At 46.3% G+C, this 14,852-nt stretch overlaps 1 protein-coding gene across 1 annotated transcript; it reads left to right on the forward strand.

Moving 5' to 3' along the window:
• Nucleotides 1–379: 379 nt before the first annotated feature.
• On the forward strand, nt 380–7,565 carry MCIDAS (multiciliate differentiation and DNA synthesis associated cell cycle protein). The gene is made up of 7 exons (XM_081053729.1): nt 380–601; nt 692–782; nt 962–1,050; nt 4,249–4,321; nt 4,876–5,099; nt 5,739–5,849; nt 6,105–7,565. The coding sequence occupies exons 1-7, from the start codon at nt 485–487 to the stop codon at nt 6,543–6,545; spliced, it is 1,146 nt and encodes a 381-aa protein (XP_080909855.1). The 5' UTR covers nt 380–484; the 3' UTR covers nt 6,546–7,565.
• The last annotated feature ends 7,287 nt before the right edge of the window (nt 7,566–14,852 follow it).

Raw genomic sequence — 14,852 nt, forward strand, 5'->3', positions numbered from 1 at the left:
CCTTCCCGGTTGTCCATAAGCGGGAAGGCGGGACCTAGCGTTAGGGACCGGTAGGGCTCGTCCACCCCTCCTTTCCCTCCCTGCTTTGGCGCGGCGGGGAGGCTGCGGCGCCAACGCTCGCCAAAAGGGCGCTCGCGGGCCCCGGCCCCGCGCTCGCGGCTCCCGGGGGAAGCGGCGTTGCCAGGTTGGGTTTAACGCCTCCGCCTGAGCGCAGATTGTCCCGGGCTGAAGGCGCCACCTCTGGCGCTCCGGCGCGAGCCGCCCCTCCCGCACGGCGGCCCTCCCTCCCCACTCCGCCCTCCCTCTGCACCTCCGCAATCGCCCCTTGGCTCCACCCAGGCCACGCGCCTTCCCGGACCTCCCGACCGCTTCGGAGCCTACAGGCGCCCGGCGGAGCGCAGGGTGTGGTCGCCACCCTAGCCCCGGCCACTGCCTCCGAGCAGTCGGTGCGGGGCTCCCCAGCTAAGGCCTGCGGGGAGGCAGAATGCAGGCGTGCGGGGACGCCGCAGCAGGACGCCGAGCCTTCGACAGCATCTGCCCCAACAGGATGCTGGAGCTGCAGGGCCGGCCCTTCGGCAAGCCCAGGAAGCTGGAGAGGAAGGTGGGACCGCGGCGGGCGGGGGCCGGGCGGGTTCCTCACGCTCTGCGCCCCGAGGGCTGATCCGCACTCACGGTTTCTGTGCCCGGCTAGTTCACGCCTCCGCGGAAGTTCTTTTCCGGTTGCTGCAGCCGGGTGTCGGTGTACGAGGATCCCCAGGACCCGGAGCGCGCTGTGCTGCCTGGTGAGCCGGTGGCCCTTGCGCGACTCCTCGGGTTCCGCGCGCCGGGTGGGTGGAGCCCGCGCGGCTGGGAAGAGCTGCTCTCCCCCGGGTTCCGAAGTCCTGGCGGTGATGCCAGCGGCGAGCCCCTGCTGGGAAGCTCAGGGTCCGCCCCGCTCGTGTCTCCGGTTCTACCCGCGCAGCGCTCACCACCATAGACCTGCAGGACCTCGCAGACTGCTCGTTACTCGGGTCCGACGCGCCGCCTAGTGGTGACTCAGAAGCCTCGCAGGTACCTCCCCTTCCTCTTGGAGCCTCTCCGGCTCTGGTAGCTCAAACTCGAGATTCCGGAGTCATGGGTGCGTTTCTTCAAGGGCTCGTCTCCGGCGAGGAGCGCACCCACATCTGGCTAGTGAGGGGACACGTCCTGCGGAATCTGAGCCTAAAGGATCAGAACTTCCTCCTCCCTCCTAGTATGTTACGACGGCCACATTCTCAGAGCTGTTCTGACCAACTCCGGACAGGGGCACTCCTCCGGAGGGCTCCCTGGCCAGGCCGGTCTCCCGTTCTTCTCCCCATCTATTCCCTGGAGCTGCGACAAAGCAATGTGGAGAGTGCTCACTGAGGGATTAGGCGGGTAGGTGGGAACAGAGTTGCGCGCTGGGCATCTGATACGTCCTGTCTGTTCCCCTAACGTCTCCTTCCCGGCCATTCATTCATTAACCATTTTCACTCCCTGGGTATCTAAGGAGTGTGGAGATCTGAAGATAACTTCTGGATCAAGACTGGAAAAGACAGAGTTTACATTTAGAGGAAGACGGGAAGAGGGACAAAGGACTCTGGAAGAAATCTAATAGAAAACGTTCCTCTCTGCAGAGATGGCCCTTCAGCAGTTGGACATTTTTAAAAAGTTTTTTCTCCCCTTCCAATGACTCCCGTTACATACCTCATGGGGCAAAGAGGCATTTGACTCCCCCCCCCCCTAAAAAAACCGCTATATTTCTTACTTCCCATTTCTACCACTTATCAGGACTCACATTCCAGCCAGGCAGATGATGGAACCTCCCAGCACTGGTCAGAAGCCTGGCTCACCAATGCCATGTGAAGTGCCCAGAAGGACAGGAGGTCTTAGCTAGACACAACTTACAGGAAGAGTACCAGTCTGTTCCTGCTTCCAGGCATCAGGTGCTGGGGACATGAGGTCCATGGGGAAGGCCCAGCACAGAACTCTCTAGAAAATATGACCACCTCTCACAACTGGGGTTGGCGGTGGGACAAAGCTTCCCAGGGCCTCCTCTAAGTGCCTCTTAGAATTGGGATAGAGCCCAGGCAAGTTAGGCCACTAAGAGCAGAGATTGTTAAGGCAAGAGGTGAGAGTGGGCATTGCTCTACAGAGGCCATTCTATTGTTCTTTTTAGATCTGGATGCCTAAATAAGGAAAAGACAATGCCTGAGCGCTTTTCAACCGACACAGAGGCCTACATTACTCCCTTACTTTAACATGTTTATTTTGCAAGTAACAAAAGTCTAGCAGGCTCTTGCTGAATTTTTGTTTAAGTATACAGAGCTTAAACTTGACATCATGTTCTGTTAGTATTTGTGTGTGTGTGTGTGTGTGTGTGTGTGTGTGTGTGTGTGTGGTGGGGGGGCTGCTGTTGTAGTTGAAGAAATGCCAGATTTTAATCTAATTGGGAAGGTAGGATTCAAAGTTTCAAGGACAGAGCTCCAGCCAGATGGCCCTAGAGGTCTAGGACTTTCCTTAGGGAAGACAGAGTTGGTGCAGAGAGAGAGAGACCCCTAGGGGAAGATTCCCTGGGGAGACTCCTGGCCAGTCCACCCTCTGGTCATATATCCCAGCTTCTCGCCTGCTGGGGAAAGTGGACAGAGAGAGGAAGTGCTCTAGAAGTGTTGGAGGTCAGAATGGGCCAAGACCTGGAGAGCATAGAAGAAAGGATTTCCTGGGCCCCACCCAGTTCCTGAGTTAGCCCCCAGTCTCCTCATGGTAAAGACTTTTCTACAATTTCTGTTGAGAGGGAGACCGTTCAGCCCTTGGAAATGGATCTCATTTCTGATTCCTTCCACCACAGCAGAACTGTGCTTCAGGATTTGTCTGGGGCCCTCAGACTTCGTATGTCATCAACTTTTCCCTTGTAGCCTCAGTTCCCAACTGGTGCTAGAGGCCTCCCTGATTGAAACTCCCTTCTAAGGAAAACTGATGCTTGTACATTCTTTGAAGTTAGGGTCAGAATAAGTTCCTCTTCTCAGAAATATTTGAATAGTAAAAGGGGCTTTTGGGAAAGAATATGATTACACGAAGGAATCAAGCAATCAATAATAGTCAAATCAGTAGAATAGATATTTCTGGTGGGCATATTGGAGCACCTGTCACATTATGCGCTTTGAGAGACTTCTTTCCCCTTCCCAGTCTGTCTTCGTTGGAAGCCATGCTTTCCTAAAAGAGAGATTAAACTAGAGACAATGTATAGAGGAAAGTGGATTGAAATAGGCACCAACATTCTGGGGAAGGAGTTCAGAGGTCACTTTGGGCAATTCAATTTCTCTGAGTTTCAGATTCTTTATCAGAGGAGGAGTCACTTCCTGGGCCCCGCCTGCTTCCCACATTGGTATGAGAATTAACAGAGACTCTAATGTGAAAGAGTTTTGTCAACTCTAAATGTCCACAATTAGGGAAAAACAAGGTTCTTGCACCAGCATTTTACAGTCCCCTGCCTACGCACTCAGGCACATTGTAGGAATCGAGGAGAGTGTCCAGTTCAAGATGTTGAACACCAACTTTTTGAGAACAGAAGAGCAATCAACACCATACCTGCTGCGTGCTGAACAGAAACACTTTCCATAGCATTTCTGGCCCGTTCTCATAGCCTACCTTTCCCCTTCCTTTATGGGGATGGAATGGTTTAGCTGTGATTGAGCCTTGGCAGGATATATGGCCTCAAGTTACTGCTTTGGATGACTCTGCACGTTGTCGAGTCTTGGGGGAAAGACCGAGTGTTCGCACACCACGCCCCCACATCTTAGAGCGGTGGCTCCTCGGCTGGTCGGAGGTAAGCCCCAGCTGAGGTTCAGCGGGCGCGCAAGGAACGTGCCGGAGGCAGCTGGTTGGCTGGTAGCCGGCCAGTGAGGAGGCGCGGGGCCTGTGCCCGCTGCCAGAGGGCGGGCTCGGTGCCAGGGCGCTGAGCGCTGAAGGACAGACGCCCCACACGCAGCCACGCACAGTTTCAGCGTCCTGCAGGACCCTCGCTGACCCTGTCCCCTCCCTCTTCGTGCGTCCCGCTCCCCACCATGGCGGTGCAAGCCTGCTGGGTTTCGTGTCTCGGATGGGGCTTTGATTTTCAGGTATGAGGCTCGGCTGCGAACGCAAGAGAGGACAGATCCAAGGCCGAGCCCGGGAGGACACCTGTAGGTCTAGGAAGAGTTCCAGACCTGCCAGACTCGACATTAACTAGTTTACACCTCTGTTTTATTTCAGAACCATCCCCTGCAAACGGCAGCGGACTTCGATTTGCAGGATTTCAGAGACACGGTAGATGATCTCATTGCAGGCAAGTGCAGCATCCTTGCAGTTAAATAACGTGGGGGTGCGACCCCCCCCCCATCAGACTAGTTCAGATTTCGTGGTTGTGAAGGTGGTAAACTCAGCACCTGTCAACGGCTCGCTAGCAATTCATCAAAGGGTCAGGATCTTCGATGTTTAGGGGATCCTGCCTCCCCCCAGCAGTCCTAACAGAAAAGATGAATCGCTGGATCTATAGCCCTTTCTCAGTTTGCCTATGTGAGTTCTGCGAGAGGGCGCCCCACTCTGTGATGTTGAGTAATAGGTGTACGCAGAGCAGCGGACTTGCGTGATTTCAGGCAGGTTTGTCCTGGCCACCGTGGAAATTCAGTACAGATCAACTCAAGAAGCATATATTGAGCACCTGCTGTCTATGTAGAGTATATCAGGAAGGGCCTGGGATCATAGGGATGGCAGGGTGAGGGTGTTTCACTTAATAAAGAAAAATCTCCGTATAAACCCTACATCCGGCGTGGCATTTTGTCCCCGTAGCTAGCTGGGCATGAGTTTGAGGTTGCAAACCCAGCTCCCGCTCTTCCCCAGACTCATCCTCTTTGATGTCGCCTCCCCTGGCCGGCGGAGACCTCCCTTTCTCTCCTTGCGACGGATTGCCCTTCGAGCCCTGTCTCTCCCCGCCGCTGGACCCACGGGCCCTGCAGTCACCGCAGCTGCGCCCTCCGGACGTGCCTCCGTTGGAACAGTACTGGAAGGAAGTGGCCGACCAGAACCAAAGGGCGTTAGGGGACGCTCTCGTTGAGAATAACCAAGTAGGGACACTGGGCCGGAGGCCAGGGGTCCGGGGGCGAGGACAGGGCGTGGAGCTCCTGGCGGAGGTGGGGGGTGCGTGAGCAGGAATGTGCCGGTGTGGACGCCAGAACCAGTGCACTCGAGAGTAGTTTACATAGTGCGATTGCTCCAGTGGCTCTACTTCAGTTTCCAAGTTCACTAAGTGGGGAATAATTCTACCCCACTAGATGTTTAATAGGGCCACCAATGTTTATTGAGGGCTTTCCATATGCCTGGTAATTTGCTTACCAATATACATTCTCCTCTCATTTAATACTCACAACCACTGAGCTAGGAGATACTTACTAGCCCCATTTTACAGATAAGGAAACTGAAGTATAGGAAGGTTGAACTTCAGAGGCAGAACCTAGATCTGCCTGTAGCCTGTAGAGAAAGTTAGTACTCTTCACCGCCAGGCTAGTCCGAGGATTAATTGAGATACGTTTTATCTAAGTGCTTTGTGAAAAAAGGTCAAATACAGAAAATCGCTTGTTTCGCTTACGAGTGTAAGTGCCCTTGGACCCCCAGTTCCTGAATAGATGTTAGGATCTGGGTTTAATTCATGCAGAGTAAACTGAGGAGACCGATGGCCTATCTCTGAACGTTTGGATCTCCTGCAGCTACAGGTGACACTGACACAGAAACAAGAAGAGATAGCCTCGCTTAAGGAGCGGAACGTGCAACTGAAGGAACTCGCCAGTCGGACCCGGCACCTGGCCTCGGTGCTGGATGTAGGTTGGGCGCGGGAGGACGGGACACTGCGGGAAGTCGGAAATGCTCCTGTGCACCCCGACCCTGCTCCTAGTGTTGGGACCTGGCTGGGTGGGGAAAGGAGAGGACCGTGGGGAGCTCGCTAAGTCACTGGCTGGGAGCGCCTAAGTCCGCGGAGTCGCGCTGTTTAAGGTGCACCCAGGTCTCCTTTGCGCGCCCCGCACGTGGCGAGACCTGCAGGCCCTAGGGCGGCGCTCCATCCCCATCTCTTGTAGAAGCTGATGATCACGCAGTCTCGGCATTGCGGGACAGCAGCCGAACCCTTCCTGCTCAAGGCGACTGCCAAAAGGAGCCTGGAGGAGTTGTTCAGCGCCGCGGGGCAGGATTGCGCGGAGGTGGACGCCATCCTGACGGAGATTTCCGAGCGCTGTGATGAAGCGCTGCAGAGCCGGGATCCCAAGCGGCTCCGGCTACAGCCGGAGTCCGCGAGCCTGGACCGCAGGCCTGGGAACCTGCACGGCGCCTTCCGGGGGCTGCGCACAGACTGCAGCGGCAGCGCGGTGAACCTGAGCCACAGTGACCTGGAGGAGGGCGGCTCCTTCAGCACCCCCATCCGCAGCCACAGCACCATCCGCACCCTTGCTTTCCCCCAGGGCAATGCCTTCACCATTCGGACAGCCAACGGGGGTTACAAGTTCCGCTGGGTCCCCAGTTGATTGGGTTGTGGTCCCCCAAAATATTGCTCTGTATCCCGACTGAAGCACCTGGAGACGAAGGGGGAGTAGCTGAGCTGCTTCCTGAACCTGGCTTCTCAGAACTCCCCCGCAGAGCGAATGCCACCTTGAAACTTATTTTTTTCAGTAACAGATCTCGGTACTGAAGCACTGTGAAGTTCTAGTACAAAATAACCCCTCCCCTTTTCACAGCGAAAGTGTGTGTGTATGTGTATGTGTGTGTGTGTGCGCGCGCGCGTCGGTGTGTGTAACACATACATATTTCAGTCAATTTTAAAAGTATTTTTAGCAGCTTTAAAGCTGGAAAGTATTTTTAGCAGCTTTAAAGCTAGAAATCACTTTGCTATTTTATAATTGCACAATGCCCTAGCTCTATAAGAAGGAAAAGGAGGATTTAAGAAGTTGTCATTTTCTACAATAAGAAGTACTATTGGGAACCACCAATCCCTCTCACTAGTCATTTAGGGAGTGTGGTCCAGAAGTCAGGTCCCTGGGTAACCCCACCACACACACCCCCGGAATGGAAGGACACTTAATTTTGTTACTATTGAAAACTTTTATTCCAGTTACCAGAATAAAACATTAGGAGAGGTAGCTTAAATACTTGCCTTAGGGCAATAAGGTAGAGAAAAATGTGGATTCTCAGAGTCAGTGGGCTATCAACAAAATAGGTGCTAAACACATTTGTTTGTAATGAACATTCATATAATTTTATATGATTTATGGTAAACATTTATATTAATTATATGTAACGTTTTGTCTAGACAGAATAACCACACAAAAAACAAACTCTGTTAATGAGAAACATAAGTTGTTTCAAGAAAATGGCATATCCCACATAAAAAAGTGTTCGTATTTTTGGACAGAAACCAAATGTGGAAGCCTTGGTAAAAGTAAAACTATCTATTTGAATTTCATTGTTAAAATTGGGGTGCACATTCATGTTATATATTTTTTTGTCTTAATCTTCTAAGAAAAACTTATATGTTATATAATGCCTTCACTTTGACTTTTCTTCTATTCCCTTTTATGTGGGGTTCCTTTTTTTACTCTGTGAGTAGCATATGTCAAGTAGTGATTTATTCCAGCCTCCACAGTTCTTAACTTGAGGGCTACTTCTTGCATTTGGGGGCTCAGTGTGGGCAAGTTTCCAATCCTGTTACACCACATTGCTGGTTCTGCCATCTGAGTGGAGATATCAGGTAACAGGTGAGCTGGGCAGGGTGGCAGAACCAGCTTCACCAGTTTGTCCTGTGTACTGTTATCTGTATTTAAATAGCCAATTATAAAGCAAGAAAAAAAGTGATAAAATAGACCATATTTCCTCATATTTTGTCTAACAAATGAACTTTAAAAATACACTGGACAGCTCAGAATTCTTCTTATCAGCTCAAATATAAAGTTAACACATTCAGGACTAGAAAAAAACAAAACAAAAAAAATCCTTAACTTGGTCCAAGAAATAATTCGCCTGTCAAAAGTTCTTTTCCGGGCAGGCCTGGTGGCTCAGGCGGTAAAAAAAAAAAAAAGTCCTGGAAGTACACACTGTTCCCCAATAAAGTTCTGTTTAAAAAAAAAAGTTATTTTCCTCTCCACTCCTGAATTAGTATTTTCATATGCATCAGCTTCCATGACCAAAAGTTTTTAAAAAATTTTATATGTATTTTTTTCTATTTGTTTTATGCCTGGATTTTTTTTTTAAAAAAGCACAATTCTTACTGCCATTCAGATTATAGACCTATAATTGTTATGTCAGCCATTGGCAACTCTAACTGCTTAAGTATTTTCCATTTCTGGGGAGCAAGGAGTGTTGTGGGGAGAAGCTCTCCTGTGAACTAATTGCACAAATTACCAACTTTGCATTACTTAGCAGTAGTTGAGTTAGAAAATTAGATTCATCCATTCAACAGATATTTATTGGATGTTACTGAGAATCTCAGTAATGCAGATTCAAAAAACAGTGAAAAAACAAATCACAAAGACCCTGGCCTTGTAGATCTTTCTCCTGGGAAGAGATAAACACTAAACAAATATACAAGTGTTATGAAGAACAGTGTAAAATACCATAGACTGGTGGTTTAAACAACAGACATTTATTTCTCACAGTTCTGGATGCTGGGAAGTCCAAGTTCAGAGTGCCACCATGGTTGGGTTGTGATGAGGGCCCTCCTCCTGATTTGCAGATAGACCCTTCTTGCTGTATGGACACCTGGCAGGGAGAGAAAGGGATCTGGTCCTCTTCTTACAAGGGCACTAATCCCATCATGAATGCTCCACTCTCATTACCTCATCTAAACCTCTCAAAGGCTCCACCTCCAAATGCCATCACATTGGGGATTAGGGCTTACACATATGAATTGGGGGGGGGGGTGGACACAAACGTTCAATCCTTAGCAGATAGAGAATATTAGGAGCATGTGATATATTTAGATAGGGTGGTCTGGTCAGGGAAGCCCCCTCTGATAAAGTGACATTTGAGAAGTGACCTGAGTAAGTGAGGGAATAAGCCTTATGGATGTCTGAGGGAAGAACATTTTAGGCAGAGGGAATAAGAAATGCAAAGTTTGTGTGTGTGTGTGTGTGTGTGTGTGTGTGTGTGTGTGTGTGTAGGGTGTACCCAACTGTTTGAGAAGAGCAAGGAGGCTAAGGTGGCTAGAGTTGAGTGAATGAGGGGGAAAATGAGGACATTGAGTAGAAGAGGTAGCCCCTCTAGGCCTTACTGAGGACTTTGGCTTTATTCTGAATGAAATGGGAAGCCATTAGAGGGCTTCAGATGGGGTGGGGAGTTCACACGATCATACTTAAATTTTAAGTGGAATATTATGGTTTTTTTGGGAGCATCGTAGTGAGGTAGGCATAAAGAAGTGAGGGTGCAAGAAGAGAAACTCATTTGAAGACTATTGGAATAAACTAGGCAAGGGATTATTATAATTTGTTCCCAGGTAGCTGTGGTACGCAGAATAATGGCCCCCAAGGATGTCCGTGTTCTAATTCCTGGATATTTGAGTCTATAGTTGAGGGGGAAGTTGGGATGGGAGATATCATGTATGGCATTTAAGGAATAAGATCATCCAAGAGAATAAGATCACCTAGAGAGTGAATGTAGATGGAGAAGTTTCCGGATGAGCTTTGGGCACTCCAACGGTGACGAAGAACTTTCTGTTCAAAAAATTGGATATATGAAATGCTGATTAGCAAGTATAATCTTCATCTAAACTAGGTCCAGGCTATAGAAATGGTCCTTCAAGTCAAATTAATCCGATAAAATAAATAATTGCTATTTGAAGGGAGGCATGGAATGGAATTTGAAAAGTGACAGAAACATTAGAGATCATTTAGTTCAACCATTTAATATGAAAGCTAAAGAACCCTACAGAAGTGGGGTTTTGGGTTTTGCTTGCAGTCCTCTTGTTAAAAAAAAAGAGATGAGATGCTTTCTACTCTTAAGATGTCTAAGAATTTACTGGATTCAATGGGTGGCCTCTTATATAGGTATTCTTTCTATTTTTAGACTCTGAATCATTTTATGGAATCTAGGACAAAAATCAAAAGGTCAAGGAAAAACTTTCAAAAACGAGTCTTGGAAATCAGGTTCAAAACAACTTCATAAATGAAGATAGCATATAGGCTAACCCTAGAAAATCCAAGTACATAAGTGTAGATTTCTCTGTGAGAAAACAATTCATGTAAAGGAAACAAATTGAGAAATCATTATTATGCATAATAAAGATAGCATATCAAAAGTATAATAACCACTATAATTAATAATGGTAATTTTACAGGCTATTTATTTTGTTTGTTATCACTTTTAGGAAGATGAAGAATGGAGAGTTGATGACAGTGTGCATTTGGGGAATTTCCCCAAATTGTTGTGATGATCTCATCTGGGAAAAGGGAATGTGACAGTCTTATTGAATATGTTTTGCTTTTGCTTATGCTGTTTTGAGTAAATAAACGAGAAATAAGCAAGACCTAATATAATAATTAGACCCCTGATTTTCTAAGAGTCTCAGGAGAACATATGCCAATGACATAGGGCCCCAGCTTGTGATGTATAGGGAAGGTGGAGTAGTGGGCAGGCCTGGTTTTGACAGAAGGGAGCAGGATACCCAAGTATGGAGCCATGCTGACTGAAGCCCTTGACGTCCCCCATTGAACGAGCATCTGTAGTGGAGGCTCAGCAGTTGAGCCTGGTTCAAGAGGAGACACTAATGTAATATCCATCTTCCGTCACGTGTATCCTGAGGGCCAATGCCTAGAATATGAAAGGATCCTACCTCGGGACAAGGATGGGAGGATAGTCAGAGCAGAGACTAATTTGGGGAAACCTGTTTGTGGGTGTTTTCTACATGTAGGTGCCTTCACATCCCTAATTCTGTCATGTCTCATAAAGCCCTATGTTGAAGCTGAGACATCATGTTTATCACTTGTGACACAGATTTCAGCCCATAGCATCTTGTTCAAGGCGGACACAATAAGATTAACTGGTTGGGTTTAATCATATGATCTACAGGATCACGCAGCCAATGATTCTTATTACATATCGCCCCAAATAATTTTTAATTCTTTAAATATCATTATACTGCCTGAGTTCACCTTTGAATTTTAAAATAAGGTTTCATTTTCAACACCTAATAGTAAGTTGAGATAGGAATTGCTAATATTTGCTTCAGCTGCTTATGATGCCATCAATGAACCAGACATGATCTCTCTGCTTTATCTCCCCTTCCCCAACTTGTCAGCCATTTGTCCTCATGCTCAGTGTTTCATGATCACAAGATTGCTGCTGTAGTTCCAAACATCATGTCTGCATTCAAAATAGGAAGAAAGAAGGGAATGGGGCTTCACAGACTACTTCTGTTGCTTTGATTAGGGAAGCAGAAAATCTCTCCCAGAACCCCCCAGCTCGGCTTCCACTCAAGTCTCATAACCAGACCTGAGTCACATAGTTTCCCCTACTTGCAAGGTAGTCTGGGAATCCAGTTTCTCACTCTTCTAGCCATTATAGTGGGAGGTGGGCAAGAGAGAAGGAAGCTGGGAAAAGCTCTTGTACTATTCAGTTAGCAGTGTCTGTTACAGAGGTTTAGTTGGCCTCAGTAAAGTAGAGAAACCTGAAAGGAAAAAAACAAGGCAATGTGTACCTCAGACCCAGCATTAAAGCTTGGCCTCCCCAGCAGGGAGTGAGTGAGTCCAGGGTTCTGGGCCTCCCCTGGGGACCTGGAAGACTGACAGAGAAGGAAGTACTCATCACAGTGTTGCAGTTGGAGCCAGAGGCCTGGGTATGCGATGAGTCTTTGGTATGGGAGCCTCTGGGAATAAGGTTGGTATTCTAGTTAGAGGCTCCTTAATAAGTTTTCATCTTCATTTTTTAACTAAAAAAAAAAAAAAAAAGGAAATAAAAGTTATGTAGTAATACATGCTAGTTATAAAATAATTCAGACTAACAGAAAAGCACTACGAAGTAACAATAGTGGTAATCCTACTATTTAAAGATACTACTATGAACATTTGGTTTCTTTTCTCTTTTTTTAAGATGCAATGCTTTATTTAACTGTCGTAGGAATATATCTATAGTATGTACATTTAAAATATAAGCAGTATATGAATAATATAAATAGAAAAAATGTTTCTAGTCCTAGTATCTTCTTATTTTTGTACTCTAATCAAGTAAAAAATTGTGATTTCTTTAATTCTGCAAAAAATATTACGAATCTAAGTATAATAGTTTGGGTTCTACTTTATAATTCTTCAATGATGACTGATGGTTATTTGATTTATGTTTACATAAATGGTGAAAAGCTAATACATATTTTAAGAATGATTTCATATAACATGCGGACATAATTGTAGTGAAGGATATATAAGTTATTAAAATAAGAAATTAATTTACTATAATTATTAAATCATGGACTGGATTAGCAACAAGTGAGTGACTAATGGACATTTTCCTCTTGCGATATTTCAAAATAGAATAGATGCCACAGTACTTGGATGGGTATACATTTATCTTTCTAAGAAATTGACGTTGGACCAGGAAATTTCTTACAGCCATTTTTATCTATCTGTTAATACTAGTTAAAATTATTTTTCAACTCGAGAAAGGTGCCCTTTAGCTTTAAATTAAAGCCAGTTTATTAAATTCTGCAAGTTTAAAACTTGAATGTCTACTTAATATTGAAGTCGCCTCCATTTCTGTTTCAGATGGAATCCCTGTGACTTCGTCCGCTATCACTGGAGGTGACTCAGCCATGTGCTAGTCTCATCACCTGTGAGTGACTATGAATGGAAGTGGGTATATGCCTACTATTTCAAACAGAAGAGGACAATGTTTTCAACTGTTCATTAGATATTTTTACCTTGAAATTGCTGTAAAAATTTAAAAGGAATGACATGTGAGTTAAAGGAGTTGTTTTTTTTTTTTAAAGATTTTATTGGGGAAGGGGAACAGGACTTTATTGGGGAACAGTGTGTACTTCCAGGACTTTTTTTTTTTCCAAGTCAACTTGTTGTCCTTTCAGTCTTAGTTGTGGAAGGCGCAGCTCAGCTTCAGGTCCAGTTGCCCTTGCTAGTTGCAGGGGGCACAGCCCACCATCCCTTGTGGGACTTGAGGCATTGAACTGGCAACCTTGTGGTTGAGAGCCCACTGGGCCATGTGGGAATCGAACTGGCAGCCTTCGGAGTTAGGAACATGGAGCTCTAACCGCCTGAGCCACTGGGCTGGCCCGAGTTAAAGGAGTTTTGAGTTTCTGTGATGAACTGGTCAAGTTGATTGCTAAGTCTAATGAACATCTTGAGAGTCCTATGGAAACCATTTCTCATCTCTAGTGGCATCTAAAAAAAGTGGTTAAATTATTAGCTTGTATTTCATTCAAGTTTTATAGTGGCAGGAACAAGTGTTTCTCTTTGCAAATGTGAAGCCTGGTATTGGCGACATGAAACATCTTAATGCAGTGACGTGCTGGTCAGCATTGGACACCAGTTTTGGAGGGGAAATGGAGCCCTGATGGGTAGTGTTTGCTGATTTCCGTGGTGTGACTACTTTGTGATGGCTGAGTTGAAGATACCAACATGCCAGTGAGCATTCACTGGGCAGAGTTGTGCAAAGATGTATGGTAGCACACCGCTATTCAGTATTTCTAGCTTCCAGATGATAGATATGAGTATAGTTAGTAGTAAAATGTGATAACAAATATTAAAAAGTGATTTTTTTGCATACTACCATTGTTTTAGTATAATTTAATTGTAAATTTACCTAATTTTTAGTAACATTTGTGTTTAATAACTGGCACACAAAATTCCCAACATTTTAACAATCAACTTATACCCTAACTAGTATATGCTATCCAGCATTTTAACTGCCTCATGGAGCTGTTCTTGAGAGATCTTGAAAACAATGAGGTATAATTAGGAAAGCTGACTTTACTAAAGTGTTTATCAGGAATAGGCTCACTGACCAGATGGGGGACATATTGCGAGGAGTTTGTACCTCATCCCTGGTGATTGCAGATGTGTGGGGAGAAGTGTGTGGAAATTGTATACAGCAGTTTAAAACAAACATCCACGCTCCTAAAAGATGACAATTTTCAAACTATCCAAAGCATGTCTTTCAAAGATGTCCATTTCTTTCTTGCCTTTAACGTTTAAGAAATTGTCCTTCTGGGCTTGTTTTTGTCCGGTTTATGTCAAACTGCTTTCCTCCAAACTTTCCTGTTCCATGCCGCACCTATAATCCCCCCCGGACTGCCTGGCTGTGTTTATTACCTTTTGTACGAAGGTTCTGTGTTGAGAGCCAGTTATGAGTTTCTGTCCCAGTGGATCCCGTGATGAAGTTGAAGCGGGTTGTCATTCAGCACTGTGTGATGGCCTCAGTTGGGGAATACAGAAGTGCTGGATTTTATTGATAGAGTCATAGCTGCAGTTTGGCTGACAAATCTCATGTCTCCTTGGCCAGGTTTATAATATTGAGAAATATTTCTGGTAGCATGCCGTCCCATTGAGTCATTTGGAGTGGAGATGAGGATTTAGATTTCTACCTGTTTATTCTGATAATTCTGATAATATGCACAGCGTTGAAATGACATAGTAAAGCCAAACCGAGATGGAGGTCCATATTAAATCTGAGAATTTTCTAGATGGATAAGCCAGCAGCAGTTGCTTAGATGAGGCAGGGAGCTTTTGAAGGCGAGACATAGTGTTTTCATGAAGACGTGGATGACTGAAGTACTAGGGTGTATGTAGGTGGGATGCGATTCAGTGTGGCTAGCCTGTGGGGTTTGTGTCGGAGAGTGA

This window comes from Rhinolophus hipposideros (assembly GCF_964194185.1).
Source record: "Rhinolophus hipposideros genome assembly, chromosome: 7".
Taxonomy (NCBI): Eukaryota; Metazoa; Chordata; class Mammalia; order Chiroptera; family Rhinolophidae; genus Rhinolophus; species Rhinolophus hipposideros.